The sequence below is a fragment of the Seriola dumerili genome, unplaced genomic scaffold (genome assembly GCF_002260705.1).
Source record: "Seriola dumerili isolate Sdu_G_001 unplaced genomic scaffold, Sdu_1.0 BDQW01000025.1, whole genome shotgun sequence".
Classification (NCBI taxonomy): domain Eukaryota; kingdom Metazoa; phylum Chordata; class Actinopteri; order Carangiformes; family Carangidae; genus Seriola; species Seriola dumerili.
This window is the reverse complement of record NW_019174280.1, coordinates 5224769-5247066: the sequence shown is the minus strand read 5'-3', so window position 1 is coordinate 5247066 and position 22298 is coordinate 5224769. Positions and strand designations below refer to the sequence as shown.

General features: G+C 41.4%; 1 protein-coding gene across 5 annotated transcripts in view; it reads right to left on the bottom strand.

Annotated features, from left to right (window-relative positions):
• cdc42bpa (CDC42 binding protein kinase alpha) overlaps positions 1-22298 on the bottom strand; it is a 73815-nt gene that overhangs the window by 18787 nt on the left and 32730 nt on the right. For 3 of the 5 annotated variants that reach the window (XM_022770454.1, XM_022770455.1, XM_022770456.1), the window contains exons 3-19: positions 21046-21129; positions 19010-19105; positions 17307-17455; positions 8704-8797; positions 7595-7795; positions 7122-7260; positions 6389-6498; positions 6164-6243; positions 5264-5442; positions 4910-5032; positions 4623-4756; positions 4256-4377; positions 3940-4060; positions 3477-3587; positions 2692-2939; positions 2527-2541; positions 856-961 (exon numbers count right to left, since the gene is read on the bottom strand). In XM_022770454.1, the coding sequence (XP_022626175.1) occupies positions 856-961; positions 2527-2541; positions 2692-2939; positions 3477-3587; positions 3940-4060; positions 4256-4377; positions 4623-4756; positions 4910-5032; positions 5264-5442; positions 6164-6243; positions 6389-6498; positions 7122-7260; positions 7595-7795; positions 8704-8797; positions 17307-17455; positions 19010-19105; positions 21046-21129 (2112 nt within the window). The remainder of the gene's footprint in view (positions 1-855; positions 962-2526; positions 2542-2691; positions 2940-3476; positions 3588-3939; positions 4061-4255; positions 4378-4622; positions 4757-4909; positions 5033-5263; positions 5443-6163; positions 6244-6388; positions 6499-7121; positions 7261-7594; positions 7796-8703; positions 8798-17306; positions 17456-19009; positions 19106-21045; positions 21130-22298) is intronic. The other 2 variants (XM_022770453.1, XM_022770458.1) reach the window with 1 other exon arrangement.

The window sequence follows — 22298 nt, the reverse complement described above, 5'->3', positions numbered from 1 at the left end:
ATTAAACTTCTGAGATTTGCCCGCTCGCTCTGCCGTACTGAAAACCCATTATAACTCAAGATGGAGTGGCTTGATTTTGCTACTAAGCAAACTCTGCTGAAATTTAGTGCTGCCTTCAAAAAAAATAAGACTACTCAAACAATAATATTTTCAGACACTCCAAACGGTTTGAAGAACTACAACTAGAAAGATTGAATCCATCCTAAGTTCTTTATCTTTTAAAAATATAATAATTCAGAGGGTGAAACAACAGAATAATAAGATAAATAACTACAGTGATATGTTCTGTCATTCCAGTGGCACCCACGTCCATATTTCTCTCCATTTCACCAAGATATTTTCTTTTTCATCAGTTGCAGACTTTAAATACAACACTCTGACATTTTATTCCATATGTCAAAATGCCTTCCACTTCTAAGACATTGTTTAAATTGGGAGCCTTTTTGAACTTCCAAAAGCCACTTCCAAAGTCAACAGAGCGTAATCCAGAGAGTCATTCCATCTGACTGTGTAGGAGGCTACAGGGTGTTTTTATGGGGGATATTGAACAGTGATTTCTTTGGCATTGCTGAGGGAGAGAGGGGGTGGAGGGAGGAATGTGATGAAAGAGTTTGGGCCGACCAAGAGGGTTACCTGGGGTTAGAGGGAATTGTGTTTTTCTGCATATGTGTGTGTGTGTGTGTGTGTGTGTGTGTGTGTTGGAGAGATAAACATTACACTAAAAAGCTGAAAAAGCAAGACAGAAAAACACAGATAAAAGGAGGAACAAAGATTGAGCAAGAGAAAGAGAAACCCGACTTTGTTTGTGTTTTTTTTTAGTTTCATTATGTGTGTATATATTAACAGATATTTTACCTTATCCAGTTCACTGGACAGCTTCTTATTTTCTTCAATAAGCAGGACTCTTTCCCTCTCATACTTCTGCTTGTACTCGGTCTCAAACTCTTCCCGTTCGCTTTGGCTGGAGGAGACACACATACATAGATAGTTAAAATTGTGACATTGTGAAAACTTTATTTATTTATTTATTTATTTATTCGCTAACTTTAATCTTTGTCATTTTAATATGAATACAGGATTTTATTCACAGATCTTGGTTTGCTGGAACAGTTTCCTGCCTCTAAAAATGAAATGCTGGTTTTTGAACAGTCAAGCTACATTAAAATAATAAATCAAATGATCTTACTGCAGTGGTTTTTTAATAACATAAGTACAAACATACCAAACATACAATCAAATGTTCAGCCTCCCTCATGAAGCCTCGTCTATCCTCCTACCTTTGTTCTTGTGTGGGCCGCGGGCTCTACACATTTCTCACAAAACCTAAATCTAAGGCTTGGTACTAAGACCAGGTACACATGATTCAGCCCAAACACATTAATGCAGTTAGAATCTGATACAGCGGTGTGTTTAAAAATGAATTAGAAAGTAGTGAGAATAACATGTCAGTAACACCAGACAGGAAGGTTAGGATAGCAGCTACAAAAACAAAGCTCTGAAGCTTTCTGCTCAAAAACAAGATTTTATTAAAATTTGATTAAACCAGCGGCTCTCAGAGTGGGATCAGGTGCCCCTGAGTACCTACCAGGGGGTCAGAGGCAGAAAAAAAAGTTCACTTCTTTTCATTGCTTGGTATTTAATATCTGAGTTGGCACATTTTAACAGAATGCTATGTGGGTTTTCTTTTTCCAGTTTTTGCCCTCATTTTACTATTGAGTAATTCAGTATAGTGTACTCAGAAGTCTTAAAGGCACAATGGGTCAGTTCCATAAGTTGCTATGTCATTTCAATTCAGGAATATATCCTCAATTGATTGTGATAACTGAGTAAAACAACAGTTTAAAAATCGTTGCAGCCACTGCTTGGCTTTTAACTTTAATTTTTGTGGCTCAGGAATGTGACCAACTGATGTAAACATGAGACTAAGAGGACCAAGCTACATACTAAATCATACTGCCTGGATAGCTACAGTAGGTTTGTCTGTCTGCTTTTGGTTTTCTTCAACTTTTTCACTGTTAAAACTTCTTAAAAAGTTAAAACTGTCCTGTGTATAACATCAAGATAGTGTGGAAACTGTTGTGTGCTTTGGAGCAAAACAAATAAAGGTTTCACTCTACCAAGCTTTACGTCATTTTCATTTTTTTGCCACCAGAAATTCATTTTTAGATATTTCAAAAACTCTCATTCTAGCCTTATCCACTTCAAGACCATATCTATCTGCAACCATTTCATAAGGGTTAACAAAATATGTTCTGTGAAATGGTGGATATCATCTTTGGGATAAAACTCTTGATATTTCTGCATTTTAATAGTGAATTAATAGGGATGATAATACTTGAGAACTCGTGGACAAGGCCCTGAAGTTACCTGTATAAGAAGTCAACTCTAGTTGGGTTAGGGACAACATAACTTTTAAATTCTGGGGTGATAGCTATATTAACTGTTTAAAAAGAAACAGCACTTCACAGTTACTACACATTTATACCAGACAGGGAATTAAACTATTTTTAATGTAACTGTAATTACCTCATGGAATCATCACTGAAAAAGACAACATGAAAAATAATATAATAACAATTTAGACATTTCGGATAAAGGATATCAACAGCAATTTTGTCCTAATCAGACAACACTGGTGATACCAAATGAAGGTTACAAAGTAGTAGAAAAAAAAAAAAACTGAGGCGATACCTCTCACGGCGAGTCTTGTCCAGCTTGTCTTTAAGCATCAGGATTTCTTTCTGCAGGGCGAGCTGCTGGCTCTCAGCGTCCCTCAGCTCCTTGCGCAGGGTCTTCAGCTCGGTGCTGTGCTGAGCCTCCCTACGAGCCAATTCCTCCTCGTACAGGAGCGTCTTCTTCTCCAAGTCTCCTCGCAGACGTCCCACCTCCTGGGTCTGGTCAGCCGAGGCCGGAGTGGCAGAGGGACCGGCCTGCTTCAGCTGGACGGTGGGAATATGGAGAGAAGTAGAGTTGGTGAGTAACAGAGATGAGGAGATGAAAAGATGAGAAGATGAGGAGCTTTAATATCAATAAATATCTTCCGATGCAGTGCGAGCGTGAGCCAGACGAGGGCCAGCCGCAATCATCTTGCGGCACAGTCGTTTACTACTTCACTCCACTACGCAAAGGAACTTCTTTAAATCTAACCAAATGGAGGAAAAGCTGGTCTGTGCATTTTCCAGCTCCCCAACTCTCTAGAACATGTCTTTGACAAGTTACCGAGACATAAAAAAGATGAATGACATGTGGCAACATATCACTGACACTGTTGGTGTGTCCGACAGCAGCGGATATGTCAGAAAACAACTGTCCAGTCGGAGCTGGGTGCGTAAATTACATGCTCTGAACACACCCTGACAACTACAGATTCATGAGAAGCATGAATCAGATAATGCCAACTATTTTGTACCTGCACATGACGCACAGAGTCTCTGTAGGACAGTTTAATGTTCGGCTGTGTGTGTTTGCAAACTTACCTTAAGCCCCTCCAGCTCCTCCTCCAGCTGTCGGCTGTACTGCTCATTCCGCTCTCTCAGCTTCCTCTCTTTCTGAGCCTCTCCTGCCTGCTCCTCTGCCTGCGCCTCCATCTGGTGATGGACACACACATACTCAAGTGACTGGAAGAAATCATACGTCATACTCAATTTTGTCCGCGTGCACCCGCATCCAAACACCATTAGCAGAAGTAGCCTTCTTTTTATACTACAAAGGCTAAACATTCAAACCACACATAACAATGAACATATAGAAACACAATATTATACTATGGAATAAAGCTACTGCAACACTGTTTCTAATCTACTGTGTAAATTATCTATAAAAACTTCTAGAGGTGACACAGGTACAATACACAGACAGCAATAAAAGTTTGAATTATGGACCAACCAGTGAATGGAGACAGAAGAGGGTGTGCTAGCAACCACAGGGAGACTACTCTACCTCTTTCTTGGCCCTCTCGGCCTTTCGCACCTCAAGGCGGAGAGCCTCTACCTTCTGACTCTGGCTCTCCATCTCCTCCTCCTTATCGCGCAACTGGCGAACCAGGCGCTGCTTGGCCGACCTGTTTAGTCACAACCGAGTGTAAATGTTAGTAAGTGAGTAACAAACATGGGCATTTCTGAGAAACATATTTCTAGACATGTATTACACTAAATATAAGTATGTTTTTCGGTTGTTAATATCAATATGGAATTAAAATTCTTTATAAAAAGCTGTGACTGTGGAGAAACTAGGAAGTGTGGGCGTCTGGTTTTACCTGAGGTCTGTGAGTCTCTCATTGAGCTCTGAAAATTCCTGCATGGCCAGTTTCCTCTGACTGTGAGCTTCCTTCAGGTCTTTCGACTGAGACTTCAGCTTCTCGCTGGCCTCCACAAGGTCCTGACCACAACAGGAACAGTGTAGATAAGACATTCAAACACAATCCTGTCATTTCTTGATTGAGTAAAAATGTGAAAATTTCCTGGCATTGTTGTTCTTTAAGTCCAAATTTGCATTTTGTTGCTATGGATAATTTTTGCTGTAGCTATGGGTAATTCTTCAGGCACTTGGAGCCGGATGGACACAGTATCTAAATGAATCTTAACAGTCCACACACAGTCACTCAAATGAAATACTGATTTTACCTTGTGCAGATCGTCTCGCTCCTGTGTAATGCTCTTCATCTGTTTCTCCAGAGTTTTAACGTGTTTAGATGAGTCCTCCAGGTCTCTGCGGGCCAGAGTCACATCCTCCAGCTGCTTCTCCAGTTGTCCCGAGTCTGACATGCAAACAAATATATGACATTTTGAGTTCAAATGAAAATGTTGGTGAAATCTGGTGAAATTTGATCGGTTTATTTGCATCACTGACAGATCCTGTCCTGTCCGGAATATTTCTCAGCTTAAGTAAATATGAACAAAGAATTCCTGACCAGCGATCTGCTTCTTGAGGATGTCGATCTCGCTCTTCAGACTCCTAATCTCCACCTCCTTGTTAGCGCTGATGGGGCCCTCTCCTGTTGGATGTTGCAGCGCCTGCACCGTCTGAGTCGACTCTGCAGCAGGTCAGGATAAAGGAATCAGTTATGCTTTTTTTTTTTCTTTTTAAACCAAACATAGGTGTGAGGAGGAAATACCTCTGTATGTGTGCATGCTTTGGTATGCTGAACTAACAATTAATGCATTAACGTGTGCCCTCTCTCTCAGCGTCAAATTGCAGCGTGGTTGTGCACATGTTTGTGATTTGACACTTCCTGAAAACAGATGGACTCTTTCTTCAGCCTAACCTTGCAGTTTGCGGCTCAGCTCTAGTTTCTCCTGCTCCAGGCGACGGATCCTCCTCTCGTAGGCCTCGGTGGCCAGGCTGTCTTCCAGGCTTCGCTGGACATCCAGGTCCAACTGGTCCTGACCAACCTTACCCGGCTCCCCTCCCAGCTGTCGCAGGCAACCCCGGTCAGATAGGTTGCTACAGGAGAGGAGAGTGAGAGCGGAGTAAGACAATGAAGAAGAAGGTGTCAGATGCATGAGAACAACGCCAGTATCAGCGTTGAAGAGAGTGAACAAAGTGGCAGAGAGGATTCATGATTAGGGAAGACAGAGACATTTATTGAGTTGAGAAATAATGGTGTTGACAGAAAATTCAATATGAAAGTGTTCAGTTAAAGGAGCGAAAGAGGTTAGAAGGAAATGACAGAGAAACAGCAGGGGAGGAGAAACAGGAAAGAGAAGCGGACAACAGAGTGATGAGTTGAGGGATGGAAGGATGTTGAGTCATGGAAGAAGGAGGTGGAGGGAGGGTACAGAAGGAGCAACAGTGACATAAAGGAAGATGTGAGACAGAAAGAGACAGAATGGAGGGGGTGGGGTGGAAAAGGCCATTATCACTAAGCCATGAAGAGATAAGAAAAGTAACTGGTCACTTTCTCACGAGTAACACTTCAGTGTGAAGATCTGCTGCAAGTCATGAACATCACCTTATTAGGGAGGGAGGCTAATTTAAAACTCCTACGCTTCTTTAGATGGAGAGATAAGAACGTGATGCAGAGAGTAAACTTCTCTGGGAAATCTGTCTGTTCTAATGACATCTACTTACATCAGAAACAAGATAATAATAAGGTGCCACACCTTTTTCATCTATCTTCGTTCATATATCTATTCATATGTCTGTTTTCCTTGGTAGCACTTACCATTTACTTGTGTAGGTGAAGCCCACAAAGGGCAGGTGGTGGCCAGAGAAGGCAGTGTGAGAGGGAGGGGGCATGGTCTCCTAAAAAAAAAAAAAAGAAAGGAGAGTTTCATCCGTTAAAGAGGCTTCAAATCGCATCTGATACATGCCATTATAAAGATATATTAATACATTTGTAGACAGACAGAGTTTCTGGTGTGTATGTCCTAGTCTGTTGATCCCTTACCGAGTTCTTCAGACAGTCATCATCCACATCGAAGTTGGATGTGTCTGTAGGACTGCTGACCTCTGGGATATATGGGGCCTCACAGGTGCGGATGTTGTCCCAGTCAATGCCTGGATACAAGAGAGGTTACAGGTTACATTAAACCTGTTAGAGATACAGTATACTGTGGAGTCAACATATTCATCTTTGAGATTTAATTTCTTTAGGATTTTCAAGTTCTGGTAAAGAAACATGCTAATGCTTTCATTCTTCAATCTACTGCAATATACACAGTATACAATTTAACTATATATGCACACTGAATACATTCAAGATACAGAGATATGTCAGTTGCTTATAAGAAGCGTAGCATATATAACTGCTAGAAAAGATACCAAGGGGAAAGGCAGCCATTAAAGTAGTCTCATCAAATAAGCTCTAAGGCTAAATTTTAAATTGGTGAGAAACAAAGATCTTCTTTCAATATGACGATACTTATTCCACAGCTAAGCTCCTCTGTATCTGACAGAGAGCTGACACTGTTTTACTCAGTGTTATATGAGTGTATGACTGAATCAGTGTGACAAAATCTATTTAGTGATAAGAGGTACCAGATCGGACTGATAAAGACTTAAAATACATTCTGAAATATATACAACAACTATCATACGTATAATTAAATATAAATTTCTATGAGAAGATTCAAACCACAGAAGACATTGTCACATCTGTGAAGTTAGACTGTAGCCTGTACCAATGAAGAAGGGATGCTGCTTGAAGTCCTCAATGCCGTTCTGGCCTAGTCGGTGCTCTCGACTGCAAATGAGCCGGCGAATCAGATCCTTTGCGTCCTCTGACACGTCTGATATCTGCTGTGGGAACTGGAATCGCTCCTGTGCAAATAAAGAGACGTGAGATGATAACATTTAACATTTCACTATTCAAAAATAGAACACAGACAACTGTAATCTAACGGTGCTTCTGATTTCTGAAAGGAAATTCTACTATAGCATAATTCTTGTACTATTGTACAATTATAAGATGATAGTGTATAATAGTTCTATACACACACATTCAACCAGTTTTACCTAATTATCTTTTTTTTTTTTAGCCTTTACAAACTCTACGCAGTCCATCTCTATGTATGGATCGTCATCATCATCCTTTTTCTATAGCATTGATATTTCTTAGTATTGCATCAATCAACCTCGGACTCCATCAGCTTACCTTGTGGTTCATGATCTTCCCATAGGTTTCCACCAGGGACTCTGCATAGAAAGGGGTCTCGCCGTACAGCATTTCATACATGCAGACGCCCAGGGACCACCAGTCGCACTCAGGCCCATACTTGCCTTTCCCATCCTCCATGGCCTGGAGGATTTCTGGGGAGATGTAGTCTGGAGTCCCCACTGCCACAGAGGACTGGACCTAGTGGAGGGACAAAACACAAGTCAGTGACTGATCCACAATATTTCACATACTAACAAGCACAGACCTTAAGTTTTAAAGTTCAGCCTAACAGCAATAAGAGTGAAGATGATGATGAGTTACAGACTGAAGTCTTGGAAACATGCAAGATAAATACCACCACTGCAGCAACAGCAAACAACCAAACAAAGAGCATATTGAACTTTCAGATCCCCATTACAGGATGAATTCCCTTCTAAATAGTTTTTTCATTTGCAGCTCTGTTTCACCTTATTTCAACACAATTTTCAGAATGCAAATTTGATGCAGGAATCCTGAATGAAAATCAAAGCAATAAATCTGAACATTTCAAAATGTAAAAATATGAATTTTCAGAAAAGCCTATGAAGATTAAGTGCCAGACGTTCCACGGTGGAAGAGAAAAAGCAGATGCTGGAGTTTGGATCCATCACATGTTGGTATCATCTGTCTTTATTATTCAGGAGGTTGCTTTTATACAGATGAAACATCAAAGAAATCCACTCTTATCATCACTCAAAGCTTCAATCTGGATGTTTCAATCTACGACAAAGTTCCAAGGAGTGTCCAACAATCACTGAATTTATTTTTTCAAATGGTCATATAACCTCAACACTACATCAACACTAGAAGAACAAACCAAGGCCCTTCTTTGATCATCTATTTCATCCTCTCACTTTCCTTTTATATAAAACCTGTGGGGAGAGGGGCCTTTATTTGCTAGGAGAATTGTCTGAATAATAAGGCAGAGCCAAGCAGCTGAACCACACACTCCTCCTGGGAGACCCCTAGGGGTTGACAAGGAGGTCAGTAAAGCTCTGGTATGTTTGCTTTGGCCAGAGGAGGAGGCATCAGCAGCAGTGTGGTAAAAAAAAAAAAAAAAAACCTACCGTCCCGTCCTCCATGAGTTTGAGGCAGGAGCCAAAGTCGGCCAGGCGGATGTGGCCGTTCATGTCCAGCAGAAGGTTGTCGGGCTTAATGTCCCTGAAAGAAACCAGAGAGAAAAGACGAGGTGAAAAGAAGGAAACGCCAAACTGAGCAAGTGATTCCTCCGAGAAGAGTGAAGAAGATGAAGAAAACAAGACGCGCTTCCAAACACAGCAATACCTATAGGACATCCAAAACACACACACAACCCTGATCTCATATTACGGTGCAACTCCCCTTCAATTATCATCAGATTAAACTACATGACCTAAGGAAATTTAACTTGTCTTAACTTGCTTGTAAAGCCAGTGAATAATAATTGAGATATTATTTGTGATTCAATTAAGTGTAATTTCCCCCCTCTTCATTTATCAGCAGCATGACAACTCTAAATTGACCAAAAGAATGAACACTGGAAATTGCTAGAGCTGTGTTGTGGGAATTAGCTGTACAGACAGAAGGACACAGATTCAAAGCACACACAAAAACATGCAGTCTGTTTGAGGAAATATGCAGTGCACAAACACACTCCCACTTGCAAAAAAAAAAACTGTGTCCTAAACAGACACACTCCCCTGTTCCCTTTTCCTACAATATTTGTGTTTGTGAACAGAGACGGGCTGGGTGGGAGGCTGCGGTGGGAGATACTGACAACACATTCCTTTATGGATGTGGTCACGGTGGCCACTGTAGACTTTCTTGTCAACCTGCATCTGTTCTGCATTACTACTGCTGATGATGTGTTTATAATATAGATCCAGACTGTGGCTTGATTCCAGTTCATTGGATTAATTGCTAGACAGAAGAGGTTTCTGTCTGGCAGCTACAGCAGCTGGAACACCTCATCAGATACTTTCACTATTCAACCAATAAACTAGTTTTTTTTAGAGAGGGACAGGGTCATCAACATGGCTGGGAGACTGAATAATGTAGCAGCATTGGGTTGGTGGCCACAAGGGCTGCAACTAAAAATGATTGTCCTTATTAATTATTCGTTTCGTTTATAAAATGTCAGAAAAAATAAAAAATGCTGACCATAATTTCCCAGTGTTTGTTTCATTTCCATGTGCTTACAATCACAAACCTATCAAGATAGATTTGTCCAGGAAATTAGCTCTGTGCGGGTTCTGCTTTATTTGCATCCATTTCAAACTATGTCTACTTCCTGTAAGTCACCGACTTCTAAGTCTCTAAAAAAACTATTAGGAATTCATCCGCCAAGCAGGTGGTCACTGACAGGTGGTTTCTGTTGGGCTGCTGGTGCTACTGTCTTACATGGCAGTTTAAGTGTGTTAATGTAGATCCCTGTGTGTACTTCCAGTCTCTGGTGGGCGACTCTCAGCTTTATGTGTCTCTAGTTGGAATCCACATTATAAGAACTGTGAAAACACAGAAAATAACCCCAATGATCGTTGGCCTGAATCGGTACGAAACAGAGACGTTACTGTATCCCACCATCGTGGCTAAATATATCCTCTGTCCTGGTCTGACCATCCCCACTGATTTCCCCTGAGGGCAGACCCCGGCGAGCCCTGTGTCTGAGGCCCTCTTATCAACACATTGAGCCACGACACGCTTCAATACACATGCTATGGAGGGCACGTAAAAAAACTCTTTGGTGTAGCGTGAAAAGACACACACACACACACACACACACACACAATGACACTGGTTACGGAGATGAAGTGTAGCTCATAAGTCAGCTAAACAGACGCGCACACACAAACACACACACACAGACTTGATGTAACAGGTTACAGAGCTGAGCTGGTGCTATTTCTGGCCAGTGATGTGAGCATGGCTCCGCTTAAAATAATAAACCTGATGTTCAACACAAGCACACACCCCCACACTCCCTCCCCCTAACTCATACACAAACACACCAACAGAACACTAATACCGATACTGATGCTGATAAGAGGAGGAAACATGGCCTCTTAGCTCAAAACATTAAAAATGGTCTCTCTCTCTTATATATTTACTAACGGCAATGCCTCTCACCTGCATTATTCAGTCATTGCACTGCTTGTAACCTTTTAGAATGTGCCTCAAGCAAGATTTGTCTGTCTGGTAAAGTTACAGTGAAGTCAGAAATAAATTCCAGTGCCTCCTGATGGACTGTAATCAATGTGATATCGTTGCCTGGCAAAACAATCAATTTTTTCCAGAAAACAAAACCTAAGTAATAGAAATTAATCAATTAAAGCTTATGAAATTCACACATTCCACTTAACATTTCTCTTAAATTATTTTTAACCTAAGACTATTAACACTAAAGCCTAAGCCTTTTTTTTCTTTAAGAGTCAACATGGCTTTGAAGAAGGCTTTGATTCTTAGGTCTGCAGTCAGATATCTCTTCAAAGCCACATGTGAAGCCCCTGTCATTTTCCAGTAGTGTTAATAGCCCTATCTCACAGGGCTGGAGCAGGGGGTGGGCTAGCTATCTCTCTGCTTCAGAGACGCCACTAAATCACCGACCTATAAAACTACGGATTTAAGTAACATGTGCACATATGTGACTTGTATAGACACATAAAAGTCGGGCACTGAAACATATATATATATATAAATTGACACTTACTTTTTACAAAATCACTGTTTGCATCGTGGGTTACTTAGAAGTCTTTTTAAAGAGCTTGACTGCGCACTGATGAGTTCCAGATTGGACATCACTCTCCAAAGTGGATGCTGTATATAGCATTTTGGATGGAAACCACATACTGTACCAAAGTGCATACCTTCACGCAACCAATGTGGAGTAACATGAACTTGGCAGGCGCAAATACACATAAACAACTGACATGATGTATACTCAGGGTCAGACTATCAAAGAGAGCATAAAACCCAGCGATGGGGGATTAAGATTACTCCGATAAAAGTTTAATGTCTCTAAAAGGACATTTATCTTGGACGATACACTGCTCTGTTATGAACCTTCACCTTAACTCTAACAACTCAAAACCTAGACATAATGTAAGGTTTGAGCAAGAGGACAAAAACTTGGGCACAATCACTGGAAAAAATTTGTGGCTTTTGGCTTTGTAATTGTAAAATGTTATAAACAGAACTTGTGGAACATTTTTAACCTTTGAAGGAAATGTCAATTCTGTTTCACTACATGGAAACAACAGCTTCGATGGCAGATCTGTAGCATTAAGGCCAGTGCCCTGAACTCAAAGTTTGAATCGCTGGATGGACATTATGATTTAAACAATAACTCATGTACGTAAATAAATAAACACAGACTGACTTCACCATTTCATATTTTATTAACTAGAAACCTGATGTTTTAAGTAAAATGTAATAAGTTCAGCTTTCACAACATTAATATCCCATATTTCAGATGGTGGATACAATTTCTAACTTTTTAAAATACATTTGTCTCCACTTCACAGAGTAATGTGTGATAACTAGTGTGGTGATCTATTACCCTGACCTCTGCACACAGAATCTGGATCAGCTTGACACGAAGTGTAGACCTCACAAATTATGAATGACACCCGTAATGCTTGGACAAGACTGGGAGCACGTGGATCTGTAGGTGGATGTGTGTGCGCATATGTGTGTGTATGTACATACACAGGTGCCTCAATTGCTGGAAGACCTTAATCTGCTCAGGAGACTTCTGGTCTGCCAAAGAGCAGACAGCGTGAGTTGACCCTTGCCTTGTCTCATGTGTGTGTGGCAGACAAACAGCACAGTGGGGGTAAGAGGGGGGGTGGGGGGGTGGCTGCTGCTGATAAACCATTTAGTACTCAGCAAAGCCCCTGTCTCCCCACTCCCTTCTCTTCCTCTCTCTCTTCTTAGCAGCAACAGCATCTCTCTACCAGCTTCCTCCGTTACCAACACCTTCCTGACCTGCTTTTGTGATGAGCCCACTGATGGTCAGGGCGCGAACGCAAAAGCCCCCAACTAACACCACAGGAGGCTAACAGCGCAAGAGCTGACTCACATTCAGCCTCAGAAAGGTGATAATGCTAAGCTAATGCTAGGCTAGTTAGCGTAGCTAATTGGGCTACTGTGTCACAGGGCTCCTGTGGTCTTAAGGAGCAGCGCAGAGACGAGAATAGAGGGAGGTAATCTCTTCTAAGACCACAGCATCCATCTGTGAGGGCCATCTGGATGCCACCTCACAATACACACACACACACACACACACACACACACACACACACACACACACACACACACACACACACACACACACACACGCGCACAATGTGGCCTGCAGCAACACTGGAAACTGCATAGACAAGGCATGTCCACATGGCTCTAGCCAAGCGTTTGTTAACTTATAGTTCAAAGAACTGCTTTGACTTCTGGTATCACTTGATACTGACACACAGACATACACACATACAGTCATTCACACACTCACACACATACAAATGCCACCTCCCTATCAGTCTCTCTATTAATGTATTTTCATTAAGTGTCCAAATTGGAGATTACTTCAAATATCCAAGAAGTCAGATATATAGTTAACAATGTAAATGGAGCTCTTTGATAAATGATGGTTGTGTGTGTGTGTGTCTGTGTGTGTGTGTGTGTGTGTGTGTGTGTGTGTGTGTGTATATGAGAGAGAGAGTCCTGTTGTTGCTTAGATCACTGGGCTGTGAAGAGACACATGGCTCTAATCAATAATAAAACACACAAAGGCTGCAATCAATAGGAAAACACACTTAAAATCACACATGAGCAAACACATGCACACAATTACACAACACTCATAGGAGATGCTAACTGCCACGCCCCGACATAACATCCTATTTCATTTGAGTGTTTGTGATCTTATCTGTCTTCCTCTCTCCATCATCACAACACATCTCCCCCTCTTGCTATCCACACACACACACACACACACACACACACACACACACACACACACACACACCTGTCCCTCTTTACCAACCCCCATCTCTTCACTCACTGTCAGAATCCCCCTATCTTACACAGTGTCTCTCACACACACACACACACACACACACACACACACACACACACACACTCTCTCATGGTGGACAGATGTGGTGCTAGGCAGTACAAAGCCATGCTGAGTTGGCCTATTGAAACGTTTGTCAGGCCCCTCTGGGAGGCCACGCAGATCACTGACCACTGAATAAATGAACACACTCACCCATACACACACAGTCTCCCTGTGCATCTGACTCTAACACACTCCGACTCTCATGGGACTCAGCTGAGGGGGACAGAAGGTTGACCTCAACGCTCTTTGCTCTTCATTTCTTTCATCTGGGCTCTTTTCAACTTCATCAGCGTCAACACGGCAGCAGATACTAATTTTAATATGGGCCAACAATGGTGCAAGGTCAGCTTCTTCACAAAACAAGAAAGAGCCACATTTAAGACCACAGACTAATTTGGTCATGGGCACAAATAACATAATGCATTATGATGATTTATACCATGAGACAATACACAGTTGTCCAAAATTAGAAATTTTGCCATGTCGTTTATGCTGATGTGGTTATCCATTAAACATCTCTGGATGTATAATGGGTATTGTGGGCATTGTGGGATCAGTAGGTTTAAGTAACAAACAACCATCCCAGCCCTACGCACAGCATAAGGCACACAATGAGCCCAGTGATATATACATAAACATAAAAGCACACTGACTTATGTACTATGTCTTGGATGATACTTGAAAACCTTTGAGCCCTATAAAAAAACCATTAAGCGTCCTGGTGGGGAGATGGAGTTGATGACAAGGACTGCTTCTTCCCTATGATATATTCCTCTGGCTCTACTTATATTACTACAGGGGTATGTAAACCTCTTCCTTTTATTAAGCCTGCAAACCAAATTAAAAATTCAGCTCCATCCAGTGACCCAAAACATATTATTGTTATTCTCACCCAGTGGAGGCAAAACAAACATTAACTAATAATCTATTTTACATCATGACCCAAAACTTGGTCACCACTACATTTGATGAATATAATGTATTGGCCTGAAATATAATTTAAAGAAGTGCGGTAGTATTCTTTTTGAGTAGTAAACATTTCCATGTGAATGGTGCAAGTACCCAGCTCACACAGCTCTATCAGATAAACAAAATGCCGCACTATAAGTTGTTTGCAGCCTCAATTTTGTTTGGCTAGTAAGTTTATAGTGAGTGTGCTAGAGTTAGTCAGCAACAATAGTGTTTAGTTAGCTCAGTTAAACACGCAGGTGTTTCCCATGGCTTGCGCAATGTGCTCTGCTGCCACGAACAAATTCATTTCAGATGAGTCCCCTGAAGTCTCAAAGCAGAAACACCCTGGGAACCAACGATCTGAGAATGAGACAAAAAGTCTGATAAATACTAACTGCCAGAAATAATGATTCTGACCTAATGAAGGCATGTCTGTTAGCAGCAGTTACACAAATATGGGATTTATGCTGAGTGGCTTATTGTTGGATTGGGGAAACTTTCCCAAGAGAACTAGTATGACTGATACCATAGCTGTCGTTAAGATTAAACTTACAACAGAACAAATGCACAATGCTTTTTCTCTTTGAAATTCAAAAACAGAAAATTAAATAAAATGGAAAAGATAAAGGCTGCTTGACTGTATTTGACATATAGGTTGGTTTTAATCGTTTATGTATTTTTGTTAAAATGTGACAGTACATATAGAAGATGTTAAACAGGGTATCTGCCTACTGTGTATTATTCAAAATGTTTCTTTTCTGCAAAAATCTTTTTCCATTGGTAATCTTATAAACAGCCTTGTCTTTTATTCGAGTTGATACAGTATTTTTATACGCTGTCATAACAGACTGCATTTTACCGTCTAGATGAGGACCTGCTACCGAGTCACATGAGAGTGGCACCTCCATTTTTTCCCTGGAGAAACTGACATCACAGGATCATTGAAAATGAGATTCCTAAGAGAAAAGCAAGGAAACTACTGCCCTGTCATATAACCACAACCTGCTCATTTATATTCACTAATAGTGGCCTAATTATGTGTGTGTGGTGCAACTGAAAGTGAGCAATGAATATGGGGTGGATGTTTTTTTTTAGGTTTAATGGACATTAAAGCCTTTAAATTATAGGGTTAATCCATTGTCCTTCAGCTTAGTCATACAGAGACACACACACACACACACACACATCACTAAGATAAACACACCCTCAACACGTGCATCCAAACACACACATACACACACTCATCAGACAGGACCGGCCAGCAGGACACACCCTCCTCAGGGGACCTGCCTGGCCGTCTCCACCCTCTACAAAGCAAGCAGACAAATCTCCCACGAGTATGTGTGTTAAGTGAGAGCAAAGGAGGACTTTGGGGGTTGGTACACGGGGGGAGGTAACAGCACCACACCCCCACCCACACACCTCCCATACCCCATCATTACTGTCCCAAAGCATCCTCGAGGGGACTTAAAAGAGAAGCAGCGCTGTCCCCTCCTCCCTGTCCTTTTTTCCTTCCTTCCATCCACTTCTCCGTCTCCTCGCTGCCGCTGCCAACCCCCACCCACGCCCCCCAGATAACACCGTGCAATTAGTGGCTCCCCACTCTCTTCTTATTCACTCGCTTTCTCTACTTATACACTCATACCTACATCTCTCTATAACTCTGCTGTCGTCTCTTAGTATGTCTCTTTCCATCCAACAACTTGAGACACACCCAACATGTTATCCCACCGTCCTATGCCTGCTGTCCTCTCAGTCGCTACTTTATCTTGCGCTTTTTCTGACCCTCCCTCATTTCATATGTATCTCTCATCTTTCCCTCCATCTATTCATCCTTCCCGTGCTCCCTCTACGAAATTGCTGCGTCAAGCCCCTGGCAAAAGCGACACTTTAATTATGTTAACGGCCCGATGTGACCACTTCCTGTCTGGCACAGCCTTATTTCCTGCTCCCAGGGGCATTTTCTATTGGCTGAAAAATTCTTCAGTTGTCTAGAACCAGAGAAGAAAAAATTTTCAAGAGCCGCGGCATGCGACTGCTCTTTTAGGTGGGTAGTTAGTAATTCAGAGGAATCAGAGAAAGTAAGTGAAGTATCTGTAACTGGAAACAGGGACAGGGACTTGAACGTGAAAATGAACAACAGCAGCTGACATGACAGCTTTACATAAACAACACACAAGACTAAAACAGTTATTTTGTAAAGCACTTAAACCCCGTCTCTCACATACATTCGCACACAAACCTGACCTCAAATGTCAATTTTCTAGAGTGAAATAATAACACACGCAGGAACACAAACTAATATACTCTATAATTAGTCAGTGGTATCGACTAGCTTCAGTGATGACTGAAGACAAACCTTTGCACACACACTCTCTCCGCTGTTTTCATTTATTTTTATTTAGCTGCAGTGGCTCCCCACAGTTGGAAAACTGCCCACGCAGCAAGAATAATGTAAATACACTGAACATCCATCATCAGGACTTATTGCTCAGTCTGCTTCTCTCAGAAAACAGTTACACACATTTGTAACCTCACACACACACACACAAACGCACGGGCACACACACGCACGCACAAACACACACACACACACACACACACACACACACGCTGCCTGTTCCTCACCTGTGGACGTAGTGTAGCTGATGAACAGAATCGATGGCCAGCACCATCTCAGCCAGGTAGAACTTGGCCATCTCCTCCGGCAGTCGGTCCTCAAACTTACTGAGCAGAGTCAGCAGGTCACCACCCACATAGTAGTCCATGACCAGATACTAGAGAGACAAAGAGACAAAGACATAAGAGACAGAAACTCAGCACAGATAAAGGTTCTTTAAACGATCGTTGCTGGCAGGAAGCTAGCTAGTGATAGCAACATTTGCTTAAGATATTCATAATGAGGTTAACAGCAAGTTAGCTAATGTCACAATGCCTACCATAGCCGTCACTCATGAAAACAGGTACATGTACATTCTCCTCTCAGTAAAGTCAGACCAGTATTGGCTCCACAGTCAGACTGAGAAAGAAATTCAGCCTTGGACTTATCTGCTGGGACAGGTCGCACAAATGACACTGACGGAGGAGGTAAAAAAAGTGGTTTCTTCAGTAAAATAAACTCTGGAAGGCTGCGTTCACCTCAACGCTGTGTACTGAACTGCACCATCTCACCTCCTGAGTGTTTATAAATGTGGGGGGGGGCAGTGGTTTAACAGGAGGGATTCACATACACTAACATGCACGTGTACATGCACTAACATGCACACGCTACCAGACCAGCTACCAAAACAAAGAACAAGGAAACAACAGATACGGAGGGGTGCCTGCGTTCTCTGCTCAGGAAGCCATTACTGCACTATATCTTTGCATAGAAAACAGTTGTTGGCTGCTTTATTATTGTTTAAAATCTCGTTTACAGAACCTTTAAGGACATGAACAGAACTCATGAGCAACCAAAGTAAAAGTAACACATTTTAAAGAAAAAAGTGTGAAACTGTGATATCATTTATGTAGAAAAAAAACCCAAAAAACACCAGTAACACAAGGAAGTCAAAAATACTCCATCCTTCTCTCCCCCACCCTCCACCCTCTCTCTTCTCCCTTTTTTCTCACAGTATCATTATTACAGAGGGGCACTGAGGCAGTCGAGCGCCTAAATGGTTCTTTACTTTTGAGGGTTTTCCTAAAAATAGACGGCTAGACGGGCAGTGGTGTATATTTTTAAAGCCTTGGGGAGTGTCCAGGGTGAAGCATTTGTTGTGAGAATGTGGGAAATGGAATGACAAGCAGTCCTGGCATTTGAGCTCAGGGTCACACAGAGAGGGCAGACTGTCAGGTTAGAGAGAGGACGACTGCCTCCAGCAGCCAATGGAAGTGAGGAAGAGCTTGGCCAACAACCAGTCTCCTAGCTCTAAACTCATTCTTTTGGTCTTCAGCATAAATGTTTTTTCTTCTGCTACAATTCTAAGTCATGTTGTGCTTTGTGGGGAGAATTGAATTTGCTGGTCAGTGTCTGGCACGTCACCAGGCAATGTGCACAAGAGGTGCTGTATTCTAAAAATGAAATGAGGAGTGAGTTGGTGAAAGTGGCAGGTGGAGCTACTCACGAGAAAACTGAGTGTTACTTTGGAAAGTACCATAATTTGAATGTGCTGAAAAGCACAGTAAGGTGGGGTGTCTGATACATCTGATAAGGTTTATAGTTTCCTAAAGAAATTTAAGGTTAAATACCGGGCAGGAAATTTATGGAAAGAACCTTGTGTACGGAGGAGGGTGGCTGCTCATGGATACACACAAATAGAGAAAGAAGAAGAAAGAGAATACTATGTTACCAAATTATTGTCATCCTGGAAGGCATAGTGCAGGGTGGTAATCCACAGGCCGTCCCCATTCACCAACACGTCACGCTCCTCCCGAAAACATGCCGTCTAAAGAAAGATGCAATAAACATTACACTTAACAAAGGTTACATATCACATATACAGGCAATAATATGAGAGAATGGCTATTTCAGTTGTATAAGTTAGAATGTGCCAAGCAAAGGCGCCAGTTATCCATATTTATTAACCATGTTACACCTACACCACTTTATCCTCTACCAGAGATGATTTATCAACAGTTTCCTGGGCAAACGATTTTCTTATGAAATCAAATTTAATGTTGGTATTTAAGTGACACCTACTATTTAACCAAAGAACAGAAGAGAAGTGGGATGATTTTCTTATACAATCCTGATCCAAATTCTGTGGTGCATGTATCAGTGTAATATGCCATGTGACATCTCTGGCCCCATCCATTAGGGAGGTCAAAGTTCAGGACCTTCTACAGAGCTGCATGCTTGGGATTCACAAGGATTCAGCGTCTTAGCTGAAGGACATTTCAACATGGAGTCTGCAATAAATGATTTCTTAAACATAACCCCTTAATCAAATGAAACCTGATTAACGTAGTTAGATTTTTGCTACAGAAACCTGATTCCTTTGTTTTCCAAGTTAAACTGGATTCTAAAAGGGCTTTAATGCGTGAATCTACAAGTAAAAGGCAAGGGACATGATAACTGTGCTGGACCTAGAACAGTAATGCATTTAGAAACTAGAATTACCGCCTACCAGATGCATGTCTGTCCAGCCTCATATAATATATATAAGACTTTGAAGAAATTAAATTAAAGGTATTAAGCATATTTTATCATAATTAGCAAACTACCAAAAATGTCTTTTGTGAGATCACAGTGATCTTGACCCATCACCACCAAATTCTAAGCCAGTCAAATTTGAGTCCAAGTGGACGTTTTTGCCAAATTTGAAAGAAATTCCCTCAAGGCGTTCCTTAGATATCACAATCATGAGAACGGGTTCTACGGACGGACTGAAGGAGAGACAACCCAAATACATAATGCTTTTGGCTGCGGCTGTCACCAGCGCAGAGGCACAGAACGGAAAGATATTACTTGCAGCGGTGGATCCTTATGTCCAATAAATCACTTCAAAATCTCACAAACTAAAACTGAAACCAAAATTTCCACAGCTGAACAGTGGGTTATTTTGTAAAAGTCAACCACATGCATGCACAGAAAAATGTGTGATGTCTCCAAACGCACCCTGACCTCTCACTGTTCAGTCAGTCTGAATGTGCTGACTAAAAATAAAAATACTCCTCAGGCTACAATGTCTTTTCCGATTGGTTCAAAAATTCAGGAGGACATAAAAAAAGAAATGCTATCACAGATTTTTTTTCTTTTGATCTTCAGGTAAACAAGGTCAGGTCAGGTTTTCTGTGTGTTAGAATATTTTTGTATAAATGAATGACTTGTTTGGGAATATAAATCAACACCCCACACAATATGATCCCCAATTTTATACCAGAAAGGAAAGAAATGAATGTGCGAATGTCAACATGTAAAATCCCCCCGTGCTTTGATGTCCTCTGTCTACAACAGCAGTTACATGCTTATAGTGTAAGTGTCTACAGTACATCTGTTGCTCTACATCGTTTCCCATGTCCAGGCGTTTGCACACACACAGCAGGGACTAGTTTTGGCCGATGACGTATGAGGCATGAAAATTGAAGACCCAGGGGACCAACAGGAATGTCAGACCGTCAGGAAGAGGTCGATGAGAAAAACATGCATCGACAGCTCGCGCCGCTCAGGCAGTGACATGTTCTGCAAACATCTATCAACAAAAGCCTGATATGAAGGTGGATAACCGAGGGTTGTGCTTTCTCTAGACAGCAGACGCTTTTTTAATAAATCAATCCTTATATGATTATTTACTTTAAATATCTCTCCAATTCTGCTGCACTGACCCGGTATCTGCGATCAGTACCAACTCCGCAAAAGAAGTTTGTAAAAGTCAGTGATACTCACCTCGGCTCGCTTCAGCATCTCCCACTTGTTGAGAATCTTCATAGCGAATACCTTGTCAGTGTTTTTCACTTTTACGACTGCAACCTGCACGTAGGAAAGAAAAGTTGCAGTGTTTAAAAAAACTGCTTTAATCATTTGTGTGACAGCAACGCCAGTCAAAGAATGTGAAGCATGTTAAAAACAAAAAAAGACAAAAAGGAAAATACCAAACAGATTTAATGTGTCATCCTTCAGGCCACAGGAAAAAGAAAAAAGGACACACTGTGCACTCTGCACTGTGATAATTCATGTGTGATCAGATTTCCACATTTCAGTAATAATAGTTGTACAAACAATAATCATGCAGTTCAGACAGATGTGTGGTGGAAAATAGTTCAGACAATCTATAATTCTTTCAATTTATAATACAATGTTAACCATAATTTTCCCTTTTCCAAGAAGTCATTGTAGTATGAACAGTAATCTATTGATCTATTAATGATCTAACGAGAAGATCAGGAAACAGAAGTAGATGAAGGTGGGGAGACAGACGGTGAGGAGTAAATTCAAAGGTTAAAAAAGGAGGAAATCAAGACTGGAGCAAAAACTTTGAGAAAGCAATTTGCATATAGGAGGAGAGAGATTGGTTTAGATGGAAAAGGAAAAGGGGAAGCGGGTGAAAAAGAAAGATGAGTTGCAAGATGAAACAGGATGGGTTTGGTGGTAATAAGGAAAGGATGAGAAGGGAGTGGAGAGAAGAGGGAGAAAGAGGAAATGAGACAGAAGGAAAGAGAAGGGGAGGTAATGGGTGGAAGGTGGATGGGGGGGGGGTAAGGGAATAGCAAGGACAGGAAGTAACCAGAGATACTAAATGCTGACCTAAAAGGCCAACAGACGCACACCACCTGGATCTATACTCACACAGCCTACACTCACACTCACACACACAGCTGGACACTTAAATATGATTCATGCTTCCTACGAGAACAGTCTGCATCTTGAGAAAAAAAAAAAAAATTCTCTAATCACTCAATGATTTGTCGGAGTACAAAATTACAGTGGATGGACAGACTAGTGCAGATGGTTTGATGGTTTGGAAAGAAGTTGCGATCACAGATTAATGATCTTATCTTCACTATAAAAAAAAACAAGGCACAAAACATTAACGATCAAAACAACTTATTAACAGATGTATCCTTTCATCATTTTAGACAAGGAACCTACACACACCAAAATCAACATAAAGCTGTCATCAGATGCCGCACATATATCCT